Below are 24,429 nucleotides of genomic sequence, written 5' to 3' on the forward strand. Positions count from 1 at the left end.
CAGATTTAAATTTAAGTTTGTGGGGGTGAAGGATGGAGAAGTTAAAAGGAAGGAAATTCACTGTGGCCTATTGAGGGTGCAACTCCTAGCGGATGGAAGGAAAGCATCCTTCTATGAGGAAGATCCTGTGCTCAGTTTTTTTCCCTTATCTAAAATAGCAATGGGGAGGTAGTGCCAAGGGCTGCCAGAGGTTTGCCAAAGAGAGTTCTAAAATCATGGGTTTGGATCTTGTTACAGTTTGTTAGAAGGTCGGGGCAGCAAAAGGTGTCCATATCTCTGATGTTGCAAGTAACTGAGGTAGCACTGCGTGGTTTGCTTCCAAATGCTTGATTCGGCTTCCCATTTTATATTGTCTGAGTACCTTTGGCAACCATCATATGCAATATTAAAATTTACAAGAACACCTTAGGTCTCTCTTAAAAAAAAAAAAGGCAATGTCAAAAAGACTGTCAAACACCAAACACCTGCTGGAAGAAGGAAGAAAAGTTTGATTGATGAGAAGGTGCATGGAATCACTTTATTTACTCTCAAGTTCTTCCAGGAGGAAGAATTCTTTACTTTAGGTGCTTGATGCTCAGTAAATTGTAAACCATTTCTCCTTCTGCATCTAAATGGTACAGACTTCTTGAGAAACATCCAGCATTTATCAAACCCTCCAGCAGTCAAGTCATAATTGCAAATCATAGTGGTTGCTTCAGTGCATTGATGGCACTTTAAGAAAACCGAGGGAAACAGAGACTGCCGTGCCCAGCTGCACCAGGGACGTCTTTAGAGTCACACTATGATTTTTCCTACCAGCTGACTTGTTTTATCAGGTTTTTACTTAATCCTGGAGATTCACCCTTCTTCCCACTCATTCTCTCACATAGACTAATACTACACACACACACACACACACACACACGTCAGTTCTAACATGGTGGCAAAAATCACTTTATTAAGTTTATAGGATATAAGAGCAGTTTCCTAAAGGTAAAACGTTCCCTAATTTTGACAATCTCAGGGAAGAGCCACGTGGTTGACCTTTATAGGTGTTCCACCCCTTCCCACTTGCCATTGAATTTGCTAGAGTCACTGTGGTGATACCTCCTTGCCAAGTTTTCACCTCCTGCGAGAGCCCATTGAGGGCACTTGAGCAGCTCTCTCCCCTTGAGTTAATCAATCCAGCCTCCACGAGTCCCCCAGCTTTCACCTTCACTGTGTTTCATGTGCTGGAGTAGGCTGTAGGAGACTGAGGCCCAAGAAACTGTCAGAATCCTGGCCCTTGAGTCCTGTCTGTTAGTAGCCTTTTGAAAGAACTGTAGCTCAAGGGAGGGCCTGGCCTTTTTGCAAAGGCTAGCTTTTCAATTAAATACCATAGTTTTATGATTAGAGCTGAGAGTTCTAAGATTTCATACACATATCAATAATCCCTAGGAAATGCACAGCATTAACCTTTTCCACTTATTTTCTTATAATTTTCATTTCATCATGGCTATGAGGCACTGCAGGCCATGTATTTATAGGGAAATATTGTTCTTGGTGAGTAGTTGGAATCATTCAAGTTATAGAATTATTTTCCTGAAATGTCCAGTAAACCCAGTGGAATATTGCCAAACAACTGGATTTTTTTTTGTTTTATTTTGTGTGTATGTGTGCTTAGAGTTGAAACGAAAGGAAAAGAAAAAAAAGACAAGTCACCCATACATCGAGGTATTATTTAGAGTGGTTTCGTAGATAAGCTCTGGAGTCCATCAGCTTGAATTCAAAACTTGGCTTTTCTGCTTATCGACTATACAATCTTTAGCAGGTTACTTAACCTCTCTGTGACTCAGTTTTCTTATCTGTAAAACAGAGACAATAGTATACCTACCTCATAGGATAGTTCTGATAACACATGAATTAATTCATATAAAACACTTGAAACACTGCCTGGCAAAAGTAAATACTCCATAGATGCTAGTTCTTATTATACCTAAAGCTAATTTTTAAGTGCTATGCAATATTTTTCATGGAAGGATATGGACATAATGAAAAACACATTATACATTGCACAGATAGTCAAGAGTCCTGTCTTGTTGCTGCCACCAGCCACTACATAGCTACATGACTTGGAGCCAATCTTAATTTCAGTGACTTCATCTGTGAAATTGGGGAAATAATATTTCTCTTAACTACTGTTCATACACATGTGTGCATATGTGTGTGCACAGACACATTCTCTTTCAATAATAGAGAAGGAGAATTAAATAAGAACACAAATTGTAAAACTCTGAAATGCCATAAAACACTTCAGTTATGGTGGTCGTGTTGTCATAAGTATACACTATGTATACTTAGGCTATAGTAAATTCTTAGAACAAAATGTACTATTGTATTTATAAGATATTTTTATGCTTTTCAAAGAAAATAGGCTATCCAATATTTTATTACAGCTGGCTATTGCAAGCCTCTAGGGCATAAGGACCATGTTGTTTGCATGTTTTATTCACAGTCTAGGAGATACTGCGCATTTAGTAAATATTAAATGGAAAAAATATAGTTTTATGCAAGTACAGTTGATCTAACGAGACAGCTAAGATGTCTCAAAAGTAGTCTTTAAGTAGTTTTCTAGCAAGTGGTTAATGTTGTTGACTTCACATAATGTCAAGGACCTGTCATAATTTTGGTCGCAAACAAGATGAAATTTGGTTTGGACACAGGTCTTAGAAGACTATGTTATGGCTCAGCAGGAGAAATAATAAATAGCCCAGACTTGTAGGGTTTGGGGTCTCTTATCCCAGATCTACCTCATCTTTCACAAGAGAGTATACAGTAGTCTCATGGCTCTCTAAAAGTAGAAAGAAAATAGTGTAGAAAGAAAATAGAACATTTTATAAAGAGTGCTCAATGAGTACTTTTGAGTATATGAATGCTTAAGGCCTTGGGAGGGTGAGTGTATAAAACTTAAGCCAGCTCAGATCTGGTACTTCTCATAAATGAGAGGAAGGAGGATGGGAATGCATCTTCCAGTAACCATGGGGGAAGAGGAGACTGTTACTTTTGTAATCATTAAAGCTTTTGCTGAAGCACTTGCAGAATTACAAACTACTATGCAAATCCTTAATACCAGGTTACAGTCACAAGTCTTTCCAATAACAATAGTTGCATAAACTGCTGACAGTTGACCTTTTTTAGGATATTCATGTGGCATCTAAGTAGTTAAAGGAGGAAAGAAGAGCAGACAATAGCAACTGTGTCAAATGAACACATTAATTGTCCTAACAACACAAAACATCCTCTAGTTGTGCTTTCTTTTCAACACATAAAGGTATATTGAAAAGAAACACAGATTTTTATTAGATAAAGACACTACCAGAATATTTCATTTAAACCTTTAAATGAAGCTATTCCCGCATTATAGAACAGACTCTTTCATTCAATATGTCTTCAAAAGCCTATTTTTATTTTCTAAGCAACGGTTAGTAATAGTAGGTGGTTAAGAGAAAAAACGCCTTAGCCTTGATTCATGAACTTATGGTCATACACTAGAAAAAGAAAAATCCACAAGTTGAGAACACAATAACCAGGCCTAGGATGTCTCAGTGATTTTCTGGTCTAGCTGAGACCGTAAACTATTCTTCTCGTGGCTGTTTGTAGTAATCCATGTCTCTTTCCCATAAACTCTGGAGAAAGACCATTCCCTTCTTTTTTTTTAGAAAAGATTTTAATTAAGTAGAATGATTTGGTGAGTTCTGGGGACTTTTAAACTATTTAATTTGGATTCTGGGAGGAGCTATAGAACTTTACTTCCTTAGATATTATCAGACTTTCTTTTGTAGGGAGTCAACTGCAAGATCTAAGAATGTGACCTTGATGCCTCTTTTGGTAGGTATCATTATTAACCATGGAGACCTTGAATAAGCAAGAATATTTCTCAATCAACCAAAAATTAGCTTGTTCAAGTGAAAGCCTAGGAGAGAGAAGAATGAAAAAAAAAAGACTAAGAATCGTGTCTTACAACATTCTAATTCATTGAGATGATAAAGCAAGGTATGGTGTTCTTAAAATCAAGTTTTTTATCAATTTTAGAAACAAGTCATCATCTGGAGCTCCCCTACATTCTTCTGTTTAGCCACTTTCCTGATTTCTCAAGAGTGGCTTATTCCTAAGTCCAGGATGAGAACAGACGTATTGTGAGCCGTGATGAAGCTGGCCATATTAGTGCCTACCTAATTTATAGATGTTGGCCATATTAGTGCCTACCTAATTTATAGATGTTACACAAATTTAACCAAAATTTTAAAAATATGATTAAAGGGTAAAAAGATTTCAGAAGTGTCGTGTATTCAGATTCAACCTTGGGTCCTGACAATTGCTGGAGAAAACAGTGTCAGGCTACTAATGAGTCTCCACCAAGGGTCTGGCCATTTATTAATGTAAATATTTTTATAGTGGCTACTCAAACTTGTGAGAATACACTGTTGAAATGATGTTTTGTCTTGAAATAATAGGTAGAGCTCCTGTTTCTTTTCTTATTTACCTACCTACCTATTTATTTATATCCTACTTTGTCCCAAAAAGAATTTAAAGAGCTTTACAAAAGTACACAGGACATAATGCATGATATGAAGTTTATTGTGTTTAATAGAGGTAGACCATAAACTTGGTCTGCGCTTTCTGACAACAAATGTGAAGAGGTAAAAATGATTGGATATATGAATCACAGTGTCTGGAAGATTAAAACAAACTATTTTTTTTTCAGAAAAGCTAATGTTAAGGACTAAATGGTAAGGACTAATAAATGGTAAGGACTAATTGTGCTAATGGGGCAAAGGAGTGGTTAACTGTTGCAGGGTCGTAAGTTTTCTAGTAGTTATGGATATTCCGTTCTTCTTTCTGAGGATCCTTTGAGTGAATCCTTTTAATCGTCTTTTCTTGTCTGTAGTGCACTTAGGGGAAAAATCTGTCTTTCTGTCTGTCTGTCTCTCTCTCTACCGAATCATATTTGTGATAGTCTCTGAAAATATTTCTTTTTTTTTAAACTCGGTATTTAGAAGCCTATGTACATTTATAGTTTCGTCATGGGCCTGCATGAATAATTGGTTTATATTTAAGAGCAACTTATTTCTAAGCTTGCTCAATTCTAGGTAAATTCATGTGGAACGAAATGCCAGAAAAAAAACTGAACAGAATTTTGAGCAATACTTTTAGTGTCTTTTCTGTGAACTATTCTAGAAAGTGTGGGGGCTTTTCCTACATCCTAAACTTGCAGTTTTATGTGGCTGATTTTTAAAAAAATCATTCAGTATTCAAAAATAACATTGGAATGTGTTACCTTTTTGGGTGTTTTGGTCCATTAACTTTTTTTCTGGTGGTTTTTCCAATTAAAATTACGTTGATACCATATGGCATCTATGGTGTGCTAAAACTCCTCAGCTCAAGAAAGAAATGTCAAAGCAGATTGGAGGGAAAAAAAGGGAGTGAATTAACACTGTTCAGTGATTCTAGTCACTAGTTCCATCAAAGACTAATTTCCAAGGTCCAGTTTTTTTCATTAAAAAAATTAATACTTTATTTTTTAGAATAGTTTTAGATTTAAACAAAAACTAAGTGGATAACACAGAGTTTCTAGTTGCTCCCTTTCCCCTGCACACGGTTTCATCTATTATTAATATTATTAGCATTGGTTTGGTACATTTGTTATAATTAATGAACCAATATTGATACATTATCATTAACTAAACTCCATAGTTTATATTAAGGTTTACTTTTTGGGTTGCATAGTTCCACGAGTTTTAACAAATGCATAATGTCTTATATCCTCCATTAGACTATCATACAGAACTGTTTCACCACTTTAAAATTCCTGATGCTTCACCTATTTATCCTCCTCTGCCCCCGCAATCCCTTGCAACAAGTGATCTTTGTAGTGATCTGTGTAGATTTGCCATTTCCAGAATGTCAAATAGTTATGTTACCAGTGTTGGGGTTCTTGGGGTCCCCAAGATAGAAATGAAGAGGAAACCCCAAAAAGATTTTCAGACAAATTTTGTTAAGCTTATACTCAAGTACAAGGGAGGCAGCGCAGAAGAAAGGAAGGGCCTCCAAACTGACTCCAGGGCTGTCTCTGCTTGCCTCCTTTTATAAGCTGGGGACAAGAGGGCTTGTGTGAAAATTCAGACTTTTTAAACAGGCAGCCTTCCTTTTTCAGCTACATTGCCTGGTAACTGTTGTGAAGGCAAAATGGTGGACTGCTCATTGTCACCACCCCAGAAAGGTCTTATAGTGGTCAAACCTTGATCAGCTGCACATGCAGGATAGTGGTTTAGACATCTGCAAGGAAGTAAGAAGTTAGAAGGGAGACATAATCAGCTACATCTGCGTTTTTGTGTAGGGGGTGACAGGGTGGTGGCATTCTTGTGGTTAGCTTATCCAGTGGTCCTCCTGGCCATCTGACATTCTTTTAGCCCTGGGCCCAAGTCCCTATGCTGTCTCAGTTGGAATCATACAGCGTATAGCCTTTTAAGATTGACTTTTTAAACCTAGCAATAGGCATCTAAGATCTATGTCTCTTGGTGGCTTGATTGCTCATTTCTTTTTATTGCTAAGTGGTATTTTTTTGTATGGATATGGCACTGTTTGCTTATCCTATTGAAGGACATCTTGCTTGATTCCAGTTTTGACCAATTATTTAAAAAAAATGCTGCTATACACATTCATGGCTAGGTTTTTGTGTGAACATAAATTTTCAACTCAATTGGGTAAATATCTAGGAGCCCAACTGCATGGTAAGAAAATGTTTAGTTTTGTGAGAAACTGCCAAACTACCTTCCAAAGTGGCTGTATTTTGCATTCCTACCAGTAACATTGTTCTGCATCGTCATCAGCATTTGGTATTGTCAGTGTTATGAATTTTAGGCAGCCTAATACCTGTGTAGTAGTATTGCTATAACTTGCAATTTCCTAATGACATATGATATTGGCATATTTTGTTGTGCTTATTTGCCATCTACATATCTTCTTTTGTGAGATGTCTGTTCAGATCTTCAGCCCGTTTTTAATTGGGTCGTTTGCTTTTATTTATGTATTTTCAATTACAATTGACATTCAATATTCTTTCATATTAGTTTTAGGTGAACATATGGTGGTTAGACATATGATTTACAAGGTGATCACCCTCACCCCAATTAGTAGCCACCTGGCACTGTGCATAGTTATTACAATATTATTACTGCTGTACTTTACATCCCCATAACTTTTATAACTACCAATTTTCTACTTAATCCCCTCACCTTTTCTTCCATTCTGCCAATCCCCTACACATCTGGCAAACATCAGTTTGTTCTCTGTATCTGAGTCTGTTTCTGTTTTGTTTGTTTATTTTGTTCTTTAGGTTCTACATATAAGTGAGATCATGCGGTACTTGTGTTTCTGTTTGACTTATTTCGCTTAGCATAATACCCTCTAGGTCCATCCATGTTGTTGCAAATCGTAAGAATTCACTTTTTTTTATGGCCAAGTACTGTTCTATTGTATATATGTACTACCTTTTCTTTATTCAATCATCTACCGATGGGCACGTAGGTTGCTTCTATATCCTGGTGATAGTAAACAATGCTGCAGTGAACATGGGACATATATGTCTTTTTGAATCAGTCTTTTGGATTTCTTCAGATAAATACCCAGAAATGGAATTGCTGGGTCATAAGGTAGTTCTATTTTTAATTTTTTGAAGAACCACCATACTGTTTTCCATAGTGGTTGTACCAATTTACAATCCCACCAACAGTGTATGAAGGTTCCCTTTCCTTTACATCCTAGCCAACACTTGTTTTTTGATTTATCGATGACAGCCATTCTAACAGGTATGAGGTAATATCTCATTGTGGTTTTAATTTACATTTCCCTGATGATTAGAAATATTGAGCATCTTTTCATATGTCTATTGGCCATCTGCATATCCTCTTTGGAGAAATGTCTACTCAGATTCTTTGCCCACTTTTTAGTTGAATTGTTAGTTTTTCTTTTTTAGGTGTTGAGTTGCTTAGTTCTTTATAAATTTTGGACCCCTTATCAGATGTATCATTGGCAAATATCTTTTATTCAGTAGGTTGTCTTTTCATTTTGTTGATGGGTTGTTTTGCTGTGCAAAAATGGTTTAGTTTGATGTAGTCCCATTTGTTTATTTTTTCTTTTGTTTCCCTTGTCCGAGGAGATATTTTAGAAAAAAAAAATATTACTAAGAGCAATGTCAGAGAGTTTGCTGCCTACGTTTTCTTCTAGGAGTTTTATGGTTTTGGGTCTTACATTTAGGTCTAATCTATTTTGAATTTATTCTTGTATACAGTGTAAGAATGTGGTGGGTTGTTTTCTTATTGTTGAATTTTAAGAATTCTTTGTATATATTGGATACAAGTCCTTTATCACATACATTTTGTAAATATTTTCACAGTCTGTGGCTTTTTTTTTAACTCTCCTACCAGATGTTTTTTCTCTTCATTTTCTTATCACAGAACACATGTTTTTGATTTTAATAAAGTCCAACTATCAATTTTTTTTATTTTATGGATTATACTTTTGATGTTGAATGTAAAACCTTATTGCTAAACCCAAAGTCATCAAGATCTCCTTCCATGTTGTCTTATAGAAGTTTTATAGTTTTGCATTTTCCATTTAGGTCTACAGTCTATTTTGAGTTAATTTTTATGAAAGATATAAGGTCTGTATCTAGATTTATTTCTTTGCATATGGGCATTCAGTTGTTTCAAAACAATTTGTTGAAAAAACTGTCCTTCATAGAATTGCTTTTGTCCTTTCCCTGAGTCTTTTTCTAGGTTCTGTATTCTGTTCCATTGATCTTTTCCTTTATTTTTTTTACCATTACCATCTGTCTTAATTACTGTAACTTTATAGGAATTCTTGAAATCAGATAGTGCCAGTTTTCCAATTTTGTTATTTTTTAGTGTTGTGATGGCTATTCTGAGTCTTTTGCCTTTCTATATAAACTTTAGTATTGATAACCACAAAATAATTTGCAGAGATTTTGATTGGGATGCCATTGAATCTATAGATTGTGTTGGAAAAAATTGACTTCTTAATAATAATGAGTTTTTTAAGCCTATAAATGTGGAGTATCTCTCCATTTATTCTTGTACATATTTTGTTAGACTTATACATAAGCATTTCATTTTTTGATGCTAATATAAATGGTATTGTGTTTTCAATTGGAAATACCAGTTAATCATTCTTGATATATAAAAAAGTGACTAACTTTATGTACTGACTTTGTGACGTGCAACCTTGCTATAGTTGCTTAATGGTTTGAGGAGAATTTTTTGTCAGTTCTCTGGGATTTCTACAGACAATCGCATCATTTGTGAACAGTTTATTTCTTCCTTCCCAATCTGTTTATCTTTTATTTTTTTTATTTTGTCTTATTACGTTGACTAGGACTTTAGTACAATGTTGAATAGAAGTGCAGTATACGAGGGTTCCCTTTTCTCCACATCCTCACCAATACTTGTTTTTTAATTTATTGATGCTAGCCATTCTGACAGGTATGAGGTGATATTTCATTGGTGTTTTAATTTGTATTCTCTGATGATTAGTGATCTTGAGCATCTTTTCATCTATTGGCCATTTTTATTTTCTCTTTGGAGAAATACCTATTCGGGTCTTCTGCCTATTTTTTAATTTGATTGTTTTTTCATTGTTGAATTGTATGAGTTCTTTATAAATTTTAGATTTTAACCACTTATAGGCAAATATCTTCTCCCATTCAGTAGGTTGTCGTCATTGTCATTGTCATCGTCGTCGTCATTGCCGTCGTCATCATCGTTGTTGTTGTCATCATCGTTGTCGTTGTCATCATCGTTGTCATCATTGTCATCGTCATCATCGTTGTTGTCATTGTCCTCCTCCTCCTGCTCCTCCTCCTACCCCCTTTCCCCTTCTCCATCTTCCTCTTCCTCAATATTTTTTAAATCGAGTTGATCTTTTTCACGAACTAGCTTTTGGTTTTGTTGAATTTCTCTGTTGATTATCTGTTTCCAGTTTCATTGATTTCCTCTCTAATTTTTATTATTTTTTCTTGTGCTTGCTTTAGGTTTATATTGCTGTTCTTTCTCTGGTTTCCTTTGGTGGAATCTTAGATAATTAATTTGAAATATATGTTTTTCTTTTTTTAATACATGCATTTAATGCTATAAATTTCCCTCTAAGCACTGCATTTCTTGCATCCCATCAGTTTTATTGTCATTTTCAGTTAGTTCAAAATATTTTTAAAATTTCTCTTAAGACTTCTTCATCCCATGTATTATGAAGATGTATGTTGTTTAATTTGCCAATGATTGGATACTGTCTTGTTATCTTTCCGTTATTGATTTGTCATTTAAATCCATTGTGGTCTGAGAACATTCTTTGTATGATTTCTATGGTTTAAAATTTTTTTGGGGGGGTTATCTAGTTCATGTTTATTAGTCTGCATGGTGACTTAGATCTTCCTAAAATGGAGGGAACCGCTCAACCTCATCCACCTTACATAGAAATGTAAGTTTCCTTGTTTCAATGCCTGTTATTAAAAAAAAAACAAATACCCTTTACAAATATGATTTGACACAATTTTTATTTCACTTTTTTTCCATTTCTTTATAAAAGTCATCTTCTTACTAGGGGCTCTCGCCCCTAGAGTTGGGGAGGGGGCTTATGCTTTAAAATTTCTTAAAGTGTACTTTATGGCCCAGAATATTTCAGGTGAGCTTAAGAGGAATATATATTCTACTATTGATGGATGAAGTATCCTATAGATGTCAGTTAGATTTAGTTGATTGATGATGCTATTCAGTTCAACTATATCCTTACTAATTTTCTGCCTGATGTATTTGTTAGTTATTGATAGAGGGTGTTGATGTTTCCAACATAATTATGCATTTGGATAGTTATCTTTATAATTCCATTAGTTTTTACCTCACATATTTTGATGCTCTGTTGTTAGGTGCATATGCATTAAGGCTTATGTCTTTTTGGAACATCAACCCTTCGATTATTATGTAATGACCCTTTTATCCCTGCTAATTTTCCTTCTTCCAAAGTGGGCTTCATCTGAAATGAATTTGGCTATTCCAGTGTTTTGTTAGTATTAGCATGTTATATCTTTCTCCATCACTTTATCTGTATCTTTATATTTAGGATGTGTTTCCTATAGACAGTCTGTAGTTAGGTCTTATTTTTATATTTATGCTGATAGTCTCTATCTTTTACTTTGTGTATTTAAACCATTCACATTTAAAGTGATTAGTGATGTAATTGGATTAACATCCACCATATTTGTAGCTACTTTAGATTTATTGCACTTATTCTTTGCTATAGTTATTTTTAATCGTCTCATTTTCTGCTTTCTCTGGTTATAACTGAATATTTTGTGATTCCACTTTTTCTCCTCTCTTAGCATATCAATTATACTTTAAATTTTTTTTAGTGTTCCCCCTAAAGTTTGCAAAATGCTTTTCTAATTATTCTAAGTTCACTTACAAATAATACTATCTTGCTTCACCAGTGGTGCAGATACCTTATAATAGAGTATTCCTAATTTCTCCCTCCCATCCCTTATAACATTGCTATCATTCATTTTACTTTTCTATATGCTGTAATCAGCAAATGCATTGTTGCTATTATTACTTTGAACAAAGTTGCCTATTAGATAAATTTCTTTAAAAAAGAAAAGACTTTATTTTACCTTTATTCTTTCTCTGATGCTCTTCCTTTATTTATGTAGATTCGATTTTCTGACCTATATAATTTCCCTGAAAAACTGCTTTTAACATTTTTCGGAATTGAAAAATTTCTTCCTTTTTCTGTCTGAGAAAGTCTGTTTCTTCTTTCCTTTTCAATGATAATTTTTCTGGAAACAATTCTAGATTGATGGTTTCTTTTCTTTGAACACTAAATATTTCATTTCTCTCTTATTTCTTGCATGATTTCTGACAAGATGTTCAATGTAATTCTTGTTGCATCCCACCAACAAGGGATATGGCATCTTACCTATAAAGGAACATCACACCTAAAACGAAACAAGGTGTCCCTTTATAGGTAAGATGGCTATTTCTTTCTCTAGCTTCTTAGATTTTTTTCTTCGTCTTTTGTTTTTTGCAGTTTGAATATGATATACCTAAGAGTAGATGTTTTGGTATTCAACCGGCTCATTATTCTCTGTACTTCCTTGACCTGTGGGTTGTGTCTATTATGAACTTTGTGAACTTTTTGGTCACTATTACATCAAATATTTCTTCTGCTCCATTCTTTCTTTCTAGAATTGCAATTATGTACAATTTACACCTTTTGAATTTTTCTCAAAGTTCTTGGGTATTTTTTTCAGTTTTTTGTTTTATTCTTCATTTCTCTCCCTATTTTGGTCTGACAAATTTCTATTGACATTTCTTTAAGCTCACTGATTCTTATCTTGCTTGTTTCCAGTATACTGATGAGCCCATGAAAGGCGTACTTCATTTCTGTGTGTGTTTTTGATTTCTAGCATTTACTTTTGACATTTGTTAGAATTTCCAGCTCTGTATTTATATTACCCACCTGTTCTAGTATGTTGTCCACTTATTTCGTTAGAGCCCTTGACATATAAATAATAGCTGTTTTAAATTCCCTGTTTGATATTCTAAAATCCATGCTGTATCTGAGTACGGTTCTGATCATTGTTTTGTCTCTTAAGACTTTTTCTTGCCTTTTAGAATAGCTTATAATTGTTTGTTGAAAGCGGGACATGATATATTGTTGGGTAATAGGAACTGAAGTTATTAGTTTTCTAGTGTGAAGTTTTATGTTAATCTGACTAAGAGTTGGGCTATTTAATGTTTGCTGTAGCTGTAGGTGCCAGAGGCTTTAATTTCTTCTGGTGTCCTTGTTTTATTATTTTTTTTCTCACCTGTTGTTTTAGGGTTTCCCTAAGAACTCCTTCTTAAATAGGGTTTGTGGCTTTTTGATGGTAAGTCATGGGAGGAGAGGAAATAGACTATAATCTAATGATTTATCTTAGTCTTTTAGTGGGCCTCTGCCCTTGGACTGTGATCTTCGTAAGTTTTTTTCAGCATTTTTTCACTTTAGGTGGGATGGAGAGGCTAGAGGGGGCTGGAGTTGTCTAATTGCCCTTCTCCTGGGTGTTAGGCTTTGGTAACGTTATGTTCCTGGGACAGGCAGTTGTTATGGAGAATGCTGATGGTGTATTTCTAAATTATTACTTTTCCCCTCCCCTGCTTGAAAAACAGAGAGAGTTTTCTTAGATCTTTACCATGATAACTTTGTTTTCTAGATGTAAATCCCATGTAACTATGGGGGACCGATAAGACTGGGGGACATGAGTTTTTAACTCTCTAGCTAGTCTATATTCAGCCTCTTATCAATTTGTCAAAATTACCATTTATAACAGGTACCTCACACTCTCCCAGAAGCATGATCTTCACTCATTTCCTTCTACCTCCTCACCCAAACATGAAAGCCTGGCTTAAAGGCACTGAGGAATTTGTTGTTTTGTCTGACACCATGGAGAACTCATCCAATGGCAAAGGCTCGCTCAGGGAGCCTGCTTGCTCTCAACTGTCTTGGAGGAGCTGGTTCCAGAGAGCCCTCGCATTTTTCACCAAGTCCTTCAGGGGAGGATAGCAGACACTTGGAAATTGAAACCAAGATGCCATAAACACAGACCCGTGAATGGTGATCAGGCCCCCTCTTCTGCCCCATGCCCCTCTTTTCTCAGGTTCTCTGTTACTGGTCTTAAAATAAATGTGGCACAACTGAAAAATATTACCACTTAAGTGTTCACACTAGTTAATGGCTTTAGCAGCTTCTGTTCCAGGTAAGTGGATTTCGACCATGATTCTCTGTAATTTGTCTTCCCAGATTTCAGAATAGCAGTTTGCCCTGTGACCTGAATCCCCTAATGGGTCTAAGAAGCATCATTGATTTTAAGTTTGTTCAGCTATTGTCCTGTTGTTTTTGAGGATGGGAATGATATCTTCCAAGCTCTTTATATGTTGGAGCCGGGACTAGAAACTCCCAGTGTCCAGTTTTCAAGGCTGAAATATGTTGTAGAATTAGCAAGGGCCTTGGTGTTACACTGACCTGTATTCGCATTCAGGCCCTAGCATTTAATTAGTGGTATTACCTTGTGTGGTTCATTTAACCTTTTTGAGTCTCAGTTTCCTCTTCAGTCAAATAAAAATAATTCCAAACATATATGGTTATGTTAAAGTTAAATGAGAGGACATAAGTGATCAAGTTTATCACAGATTCTGGCATGTATATTGCAGGTACCTCATAAATTTAGTTGTTTTTTTTTTTTCCGTTAAGATACCTATGCTTGAAAACAAGGGCTATTTCAAGCCCAACTAATTGTTTAGCATTTATCCTAGGAATTAAAAAAATATTCTTATAAAGCGTTTGCTATTCTTACAATACTGAAAAAACTGCCTTGACAAAAGTAATCTGCTTCTATAAGGACTATCTTATTTTTTTTTTTATGCCTACAGCACCTGGTCTTCCTAGGTGGTCTCCCATCCAAGTACTAACCAGGCCCGACCCTGCTTAGCTTCTGAGATCAGATAAGATCAGGCACGTTCAGGGTGGCATGGCCATAGACAGGACTATCTTATTCTTAAGGGCTTGATGAGAACTCAGTGGTTCATTTACTTGTTTCCTCCAACCACAAATATATTCTATTTTTAAAAATATCTAGCCTTCTACTAAAAAGGCCCATGAAAACACACTTTTTTTCTGTCTAGGTCTGAATACAGAAACATCAGCAGCAAATACTAAGGACAGTCTTTTTGCTACAGTGATAAGCTCTATGTCCTGGGTGTGGAGTAGTAGAAGTTATTGAACCAATTAAAGAGAGAAAATAGGCTGATTGCATACTTTACATATCAAACCACATTTGGAGAATTGTATCCCTTTTTGAGTACCATTATTTAAGAAGAATGTTGACAACACTAGACTGTGTCCAAATATTGATTACCAGGATGGTATTGGGGGCATCTACAAATCTAGAAAACTTGTTATATTGGGATGTGTATTATTCAATTTATTAATTTATTTATCTGTATCATTTTATATTATAAAACAAAAATTAGAATATTTTCTGTTCAGGGCCAAATTTTTCATAATTGCTCTAATTTTACATTATTTTGATTTTTCCTGGACATAACTCTTTTGACTTCTCCCAGCAAAAAGACAGAAGAAAACCTCCCCTAGATTAAGGGTACATTTAGTTCCTATATGTCCCCAAGGAGCCTTTGTTTGACTGGTTATGGTTTGGTCTGTTGTCCTGTGATATAGAAGTAAGGGGATTGGGCACAACCCAGAGGTATGCTTAGTGGATTCTGAGCTGCAAACGTTGAAGCAGGGAGCACATGTGAGCTTGAAGTTAGATATGAACCCCTAACCCTTTCCTCTTGCAGTATGTGTTGTTGATATTCTTTCTGCAGAAAAGTTCATGAACTTTTGTAATTTTCTTTTTCTATTGCTCCAACAGTGTTAGTAACAGAAACTTTAAAAAAGGGTTATGGCAGTACAGTGTATGGAATTTCACTGTCATAGATCTTGCAAGCTAGAGAACAAATGCACTGTGCTAGAGATGAAATTTGCCTTATAGAGAATTTATTTTAGGGTAACTTAGAAGACTGAGATCTAAAGAGTGGCATCACAGCAGCAGTCTCCCTTCTCTTACCTCATGCTGCCCCAAGGCAAATGTAAAAGCATGACTGCTTTGTTGGTCTTTGGGCTGCAATTTCTCCTAATATATTTCCATTCATAGAGGAGAAGCCAATGGGAAAATAATGAGCTTAAAAATCACTTTCTACAAAGATTTTTGAAAATATATGTGTTGACTATAGGGTCAAGGGTAGGTAGATTGTAACCCCTGCTGGGAGTCACTAGTCTGAGTTGACTACTTCTACCTTGCAGTTGTATGACCCTGGGAAAGTACTTAAACTCTGCTGAATGTCAATTTCATCGTGTGTAAAATGGGGATTGCAATACCAAATTCAGAAGGTTGTTGCCAAAAGTAGATATCATAATATACTTGGAAATGCTTTGTAAATGCTAAACCATACAGCTTGTGAGTACTTTTAAAACAAGGATGGTGTATCATTTATCTCCATCTACCCAGCACTTTTATAGACCTAGTACCTAGCACAGAGCCTAATATAATAATAAACGATTGCTAGCTGAAATTAAAATAAGTAGTTTTAAATATCCAAATTTCCAATGATTTTGAAGAATTCATTGGTCCTTTGTATTGGGCTAGATGATCTCTTGGCCTCATTAAACCTTTAGATCCAAGGATTCAGAATAAAGTAGCATATGTGGTTAAGACATTATCATAAGATAGATAAACTTTCTAGGAATTGCTTAATATTCTCAATAAAACAAAATAAACAAATGAACATATAGCAATAGATGGAAATGAAGATTAACTTTCTCAAGTAGGCTTGGAAGCCTAGTAGAATTGCACTGGCATCTGCTCAACTTTGCCGGGCATGTCATAAGCCCAAGGGAAGAATGTAGCAAGTGTGTTCTATCTTGTGAGGGATCTAGGGCAGATGGTAGTGGCACAACCTAGAGCTCATTTCTGCCACAGATGACTGAGATGCTGGACTAAGTGGTCCCAAGGAGCTGTTGGAGTACAGTCTCTCTAGTAGACTGAAAGTGGTAATTTGATTTTTCAAGGCTCATGAATTGGCATCATTTGGAGTACATCTGTCATGGACCTTTGCACTTTGGAAGGAAATGAAAGAAGATACTAAGTTAATTTTAAATGTCTCAGGAAACTTCATTATTTTTGTTTTTAAACTGTCTTATTTCTTAAAAACCCTATTATTGTGGTTGTTTTCTCTTCCCTCATATAAATGTGGAACATTGGTTATTTGGAATAATTTGTGTCTGGAGTATTTCAGTTTGAAGAATATGAGATGGTGATATTGCTACTTTCTTTCTCAGACCAATGACACTAATAGGGTCCATGCCAGGGAGTAGGGACAGCAGATGTAATCCTGAATTCGTAGTCTCTGTAGAGCAGGTGAGGCTTCCAAGCCATGTGGAAGCCAAACTTACCAAGGAAGCTTAGCAGTTATCATTCTAGATATCCAGCTCGCAAATACCAAGTGTTATTTTCAATATCAAATGTATAGATTAGTGCATAGATTATTTTTTTTCCATCCAGATACTCATTGAGGGGATAAATTTCATTTCCAGGTCTGGCAATCTGTCAGATAGTTCCCTTTAAAGTTATCTAGAGAAAATTTGCCAAAAATGATTAAATTTGTGATAGCTTTTATTCTTGGCTAAGAACTTGCCTCTCCTCTAGGCTCAAATTGTTATGTGAGTTAATAATAACATGGTTTGTTGTCAAATATTTATCTCTGTCCAAAAAGGAAATGTCTTGCAATACAATTTATTTTAAACTAAATAAATCAATGAGAGAAAGAAAAATAACTTCTCATTTAGTCTATTTTTAATCAGTATTTTCATGACATGCTGAAATGTTAACTGAATTGTGGTTTTTGTCATTTGAAATATAATTTGTGTGCTTAAGAATTTATGTGCATATCAGGGTTTGGACTTCATGTTCAGAAAGGAAAATTGATTTATAGGAGCAAAGAACTGAATGAGTAGAGGCAATGCCAGAAATGAATATGGGACCTTAATCACCACAGCAATAAAGAAATCGCAAATTCAGTTATACCGTGAATTTTCATGCTTTAATTTCTGGGCAATTCTCTATCTCTTATTTTACAGAGGCCTTTGAAATTGTTGTTCGCCATGCCAAGAACTACACCAATGCCATGTTCAAAAACAACTATCCGAGTCTGACCCCACAAGCTTTTGAATTTGTGAGTGAATTTTTCACTGACGTGTCTCTCTACATCCTGGGTTCTGACATCAACGTGGATGACATGGTGAATGAACTGTTTGATAGCCTGTTTCCAGTCATCTATACCCAGCTTATGAACCCAGGCCTGCCTGAGTCGGCCTTAGACATCAATGAGTGCCTCCGAGGGGCAAGGCGTGACCTGAAGGTATTTGGGAATTTCCCCAAGCTTATTATGACCCAGGTTTCCAAGTCACTGCAAGTTACTAGGATCTTCCTCCAGGCCCTGAATCTTGGAATTGAAGTGATCAACACAACTGATCATCTGAAGTTTAGTAAGGACTGTGGCCGAATGCTAACCAGAATGTGGTACTGCTCTTACTGCCAGGGACTGATGATGGTTAAGCCTTGTGGTGGCTACTGCAATGTGGTCATGCAAGGCTGTATGGCTGGTGTGGTGGAGATTGACAAGTACTGGAAAGAATACATTCTGTCTCTTGAAGAACTGGTGAATGGCATGTACAGAATCTATGACATGGAGAATGTACTACTTGGTCTCTTCTCAACGATCCATGATTCCATCCAATATGTCCAGAAGAATGGAGGAAAGCTGACCACTACCGTGAGTACCAATCTACAGTTTTCAGAGGAACTGGGTCCTATTGGGATGGGGTGGCTTGGCCAGTAGCAGGTTCTGATGGAGAGATGCGAGAAAGAGATCAGAGGGTAGGAAGGGATGATAGAGGGATTGAATGACCTCCTATAGTTAGGCAGCATTTTTGAGACTACAGGTTATGGAGTCATAATGCCTGGCTTTGAACTTTAGCTCCACCCACTTGCTTGCTGTGAGACCTTGGGTAAATCGTTTTATCTTTATGAGCCTCATATTTATGATTTATAAAAAAGGGGTAAAAAGAATATATTTTTCATAAGGAATAACATGTTAAAGCACTTAGCATGTGCCTGGTACATGGTAAGTCTTCAGTAAATATAAGCTATTATTACCATAATGTTGATTATCACAATCCTCAAACATCCCTGTGAGGTAGGAACTATTGTCTCCATTTTATAAATGAGGAAAGTGAAGCTCAGTGAAACTGTAACTTGCCCAAGGGCACCCAGCTATGGTTAGTGGAAGATCCATGATTCAGAAATTGATCGGCTCTTTCTTTAATTAGGTCATCACCAATTATTCTGATTCTGATTTAACTCTCATGCTCTTAATCATGTATATCACATTACCATTTTAAGTAGTGACTTCAAATGTAGGAGACTCAGCTAGAACTCTCTAATTAAACCTACACAAGAACATAAGCAAGGCAAAATGTCCATGTTTTCCAAGTTTTTTTTTTTTTTTTTATAGTCTTGATTATATGAGTCAACCTGATGGGGTTTGTGATGGCGGTAGGGCAGTTCTTTAAGTGAGGCAGCAGTTTTGTTTGGTTTCAGTCCAAAATTACTGGTTACATTATACCTGACAAGCTAGAGTACATACATTCATAATCACAGGAGGCACCCACTTTTCAATGAAGATAGAATACACAGCCAAGAGCTGCCCACCAGAACCCACTAAGGTGATGGTGACTGATTCCTGGATGCTGTCAGCTTTATAGAAGGAAGTGGCAGAATTATCTAATGCACTACCATTGTTGAGCTTCTACTACATTTCAGGTGCTCTGCTGGCCAGTTTGCATAATATTATTTCACAGTGATATAGGCGATAGGCCCTAATATTGTCCCCATTTTACACAAGAGGAAACAAAGCTTTGAGAAGTAAAATACCTTGCCCAAGATCTCGAAGCTGGTTAAGTGGAAGTGGGGGAAATTGGGTTTCATACCCAGGCTTGTTTGGCCTGGGTGACTCGTGCTCTTAGCTTCTATAGATTGTAACTGCTGTGTACTCTGAACCATTGCTTTTCCAGAAGATGAAAGGCAGATTGGGCTATTTAGCCTTGTCTTTAAATTCTGGAAGTACAAAATGATAAAGATAATTGGTTTCTTTGGTGAATTAAACTGGGAAGGAGGACAGAAATGATGCACCCCACAGCGTGGCTACTTACGGAGCTGCTCTAATTGCCCCATTCACAATGTTAGCTATTTAAAACACATTTGTTGAGAAAATATTTTATAGTAAAATGAATGGAAATATTCCATCTAGTGATATTGTTCTTCGATGGCTAATTATTCCCTTGACTGCTTTATAATTCCAGGCCAGATTCTGGGACCTCAAGCAAAAGTAAATCTTACAGAACTAGAAAAATGAAGTCAGTGCATTCATTAACCTTACATTGATTGAGGGCTAACTATGTGTCAGACACAAAACAAAGAGTGCCAGGGGTGTGGAATTATCGTCAATAAGAGGAAAAATAAGAAGACAACATTAAAGAGTGTTTAAAGGTTGCCTCTGATATTATTCACTTGACAACGACATAATTAATTTGGAAAACAAGTATTCTTCTATAGTGTTTTTAAACACACACACACACAAAAATAGGGTGGGAAGCTGATAAGGGATTAAGTGCACAGTTTTGATTGGGTTCTAGACAAAAAAAAATTTATTTAGTAAACTTTTATTAAGCATCTGCTTTGTGTATGACACTTCACTAGGTGCTGAGTATTTAGAGTTACCCAGAGTATAGTTCTTGAGTCTTGAAAAGGTCAATCTAGTTGACTGACAAACATGGAACTGAATAAATTTACCATAGTGAACATTTCACTGTAATGCGAATTTTGGATGGGCCATGAGAGATTGGTTAGTTCAATCCCATTGATTTACAAATAAATAAATAAAGTTCAAGGAGGCTTATCCAAAGTTAGATGATTGATAGAAAGAGCCAGAATCAAAGGTCTTCTGCTGCTGCAATCTAGCTACGGCTCTTTCTATCATACTGGTCTGTCTCCCATTAGACCCTCCCAGACTTTCACTCTAAAAGCTCCATTAAGATTTCGCAAAGACACCGCAACCTTAAATTCGATAGCTGTTCCAGGGTGTCACACCTGCTCTATTTTAGGTGCACATGTGCACATTGTGTGTGTGTGTGTGTGTGCACACGTGTGCATACACATAGAGGGAGTGCATTTCATGTCATTATCATTCAGGAACAAAGGCCTTGGCTGTCAAGAGGTGCTTGGTGATGCAGTCCCTTTCTGTTTTGGCCATTAAGGGCTTGATTGCTCCCAGCTCCCAGCTAGTTATGAGAGCATGAAGTCTGCCTTCCTCAGGGAATGCCTCAACTAGAACAGAAAGTATATGTAAACTCTACCTTGTAACTGTTTTATGACCCCCCAACTCTAAGTAATATATACCAAATGGTGAGGGTGGGTAAATCATTGGCCAGGTGTGATCCAGCCCATATTCTGTATAGGTCAGAAAGAGGGTGGGCCATTTATGAGGATGAGGGGAAGTGAGGGCTGGGTGGACTGCAGAACTCTGTTCATGTTAACAAACCCACAGAGTGCCCCAAAACAAAAGATGATTTAAAACTGAAGCCTTAATGAGATTTTGCTGTAACACCCTCACTTCTCTGTTGTGATAAAATATAAAATCTTGCCAGTCAGTCCTACTTGAGGTTAAGTTGTGGTGCTTTTTCTGAGCTCTCTTGGGACCGCCTTTTAGCTAGCTATAAGCTGTGCTATGAGGTCTGCCATACAGAGACTTTGCCTAGTCGTTTTGGTGGTTACCATGTACCCCAGATTATGAAGGACATTTTGGTCTTCTAAGCAAATGGGGTACTGTTAATGTTTTATAAGTATGGCCTGCTAGTGCTTTAGTTTCCCTATGATAGTTTTCAGTTCTTCAGACTAGCAAGTGAAAGCATGCAAACAAATGTTGAGGCATTGTCACTGGCAGCACTCCTGGAAGCGGGTAAGCTTTCAGTTCCCAAACTTGGCTCACCATCACAATCATCTGGGAAACTTGTTAAACAGAATCCTGGAGTCCACCCTGAGGATTTTCATACCATAGATCTGTGGAGAGGCCAGAGAATTTGTCATTTAAGAAGTGCCCCGTTTGCCTTGGAAGCAAATCCAGTCACCTTGTTTGGAAAATAAGGTAAAGCCCAGAGGTTGGAAGTGAATGACAGTTAATGGCAAAGCTAGGACCTCAGATTCTTCATCTATAAAATAAGGTTGCTTTACAGGATTAAATGAAAAATGATAGGCTCGATGTACCTGGCCAGAGTTTGAGACACACGGTAGGTACTCGCCAAACTCCAGTCTACTAATCTTATTACATTTTTCTAAGTGCCAATGGACAATGAGTTTTTCTTAAATTTATGTTTAAGTACCAAGATGTTTAATGTTACTCTAGTCCAAAGAAGTGAATAAAAATAGTGTATGAGAATATATGTGCATGAGTGTGTGCATGCGTGCATATGTGTGTTTTGTGGGGTGGGGTGGAGAAGAGAGGAGAGAGGAGAGAATATAGGGAGAAGAAGAAAAGGAGAAAAAATTTGTGCTGAAAAGTCCATGAAAGTTATTAGTGATGGGACTGGAAATTGATACATCTTGACTCTTCATCTACATTTGTGAACTGAGTTAAATATCTTGGCCCCGAGTAAGTATCAAGTAGGTCTTTAACAGTATTTGGGTGGGAATACCACTGTTAAATTTATCAGCACATTATCGAATTCCACACCTTATACCTTGAAGCAAATATAAATATGTACAATTTTCAATACATATTTTTCAACATTGTCGTTACACCATACTCAAATTATTGAATGCCACAATCTTCTTTTTCAAATGCAACTGTTTTTATTCTGAAACCATTTTGATCGTCATTACCATATACCTGTGTATGGATTATATGCATAACCATTGTACATTTCACATTAGAATTCATCTACTGATTAAATGAGTAATAATCAACATGTTAGATATTTATTGCTCTCCCAGAAAGTTTCTCAAAACTTTCAAGGATGATTTCATTTACTTTCTTTACCTCCAAAGTAATTGCTCACATGTCCTCACATTGCTATTTGCACCTTTAATTTTCCATTTCTACTCATGTATTTTCTTTATTGATTCATTTCAGAATTTCTCAGTGTTGGTGCTTCCTCTCCCACAATTTTATTACTTCAGCTTGTTATATGCTTCACTGAATGTTGTGCAAAATTGCAACCTTTTCCACCACCACTATTTCACCCTTTCTTTCCTCATTGTGATCTTTATTTTAGCACTGTCTGAAATAGGATTCATTTCAGGAAGCATTTATTCAACACCTAATTGTAGAAACACTATGATAGATGTTGGGGTCACAGTTAGTGGCTGGAATGGTGACTATGACTCTGTTGCTGCTCGCTGAGGTCACTCAACTAGCAGGTTGCAGAGCTAAGATTCAAAGCTGGATCTGTTTGACTCCAAGGCTCATGCTTTAACCATTACTCTATACTGTTCTTTCAAATAGTTCCACTCTCCCTTTACCAGAATCTTTATTCTCCAAACATGGGCTAACTAGGTTTTTTATTATCTTATTTAATATCCTCTATTACTCTGTACTGTTTTTCCAGCTGCACAATCAGTTTTTGAATTCATTCTTCCTCCTTGGAGACTTTTGCTATAGTATTTCCCAATGAAGTACTAAAAAGCATGAGATTTTTAGGCTTCATAACATTTAAAGGCACACAGTAATTTCTAGGAGAAGAAGAAATGTTTGTGTAGGTGATGGAAGACCCAGTCACACAGTGAAATGACGTTGCCTAGAAACTATATAAGCAGTAACAGTGGTGAGGAATAGGCTATCTTCCAGTTGCAACATTTGGAATCTGCCCATTGAACCAACAGATAGTTTTTAGCGCATTTGCCTTTGCTTCTAGACCTTAACAGTACATCTAGGTCTCCATTACGGTGTTTCCTTAGTAGTTAACGTTGCCTATTGAGAACGCTAACATACTCTGATATCAAGTACATCCATTTCCTTTGCTAGAATTTCTGAAGAAATCTTCAGTGAAGTCAGTATTTATTTATGTGTGCTAGGAAGCTCTGGGGAAAATTCTCTGTTGATCCTCAATAATAATTCACTATAAAATCCTTATATTTTGCTGTCTGTGTGAGTGACTGTAACTCATCAGAATTTCCAAGATTAGCCTTACTTCCCTCTCCGCTTTTGAAGGCTGAGGTTATTTCTCAGGTGTCAGAATGTCAGTGTTTTTCTTCTCATGCTATCAGTTTGGACTTTCATTTTTTTAGTCTCAGATAGAGATACCTTTTCTGAATTCATATAAGCTGTTTTCAGTACCAAGTAATTTCAAGTGATAAAAACAAGTAAATGGCTCACTACTCAATTAATATCTGCAGGTCAGCATTTAGAACTGTGGTAAGCGACTTCATTTGCATGACAACTATTTCTGGAAAGGCAAAAATGTTTACAGGTTGCCATCCTTTTTTCATTCACAATAAACATAGCTTTAGTGCTTCCCATGGGGAAAAATATATAGTTTTTAAATATACATTACCTATTTATTTAAGAGAAGAATACAAATAAAAAAATCAGCACCACTTTTAGGAACTAAATGTTCATTTCAGGGCAAGCTTCAAGAAGTTGCCCCACAAGAGAAGCTTTTTTTATATACATATATATGTATATAATTTATATGTGT

The 24,429-nt window shown here is 36.3% G+C and overlaps 1 protein-coding gene and 1 non-coding gene across 2 annotated transcripts in view; one reads left to right on the forward strand and one right to left on the reverse strand.

The window, feature by feature from the left end:
- GPC3 (glypican 3) overlaps nt 1-24,429 on the forward strand; it is a 427,782-nt gene that overhangs the window by 206,973 nt on the left and 196,380 nt on the right. The window contains exon 3 of the mRNA XM_015596824.2: nt 17,758-18,452. Within this exon, the coding sequence (XP_015452310.1) occupies nt 17,758-18,452 (695 nt within the window). The remainder of the gene's footprint in view (nt 1-17,757; nt 18,453-24,429) is intronic.
- LOC112470903 lies at nt 14,484-14,602 on the reverse strand. Its single transcript, XR_003043075.1, has one exon. It is a non-coding gene; the product is annotated as a 5S ribosomal RNA (ribosomal RNA).

The sequence above is a fragment of the Pteropus alecto genome, unplaced genomic scaffold, assembly GCF_000325575.1.
Source record: "Pteropus alecto unplaced genomic scaffold, ASM32557v1 scaffold19, whole genome shotgun sequence".
Classification (NCBI taxonomy): Eukaryota; Metazoa; Chordata; class Mammalia; order Chiroptera; family Pteropodidae; genus Pteropus; species Pteropus alecto.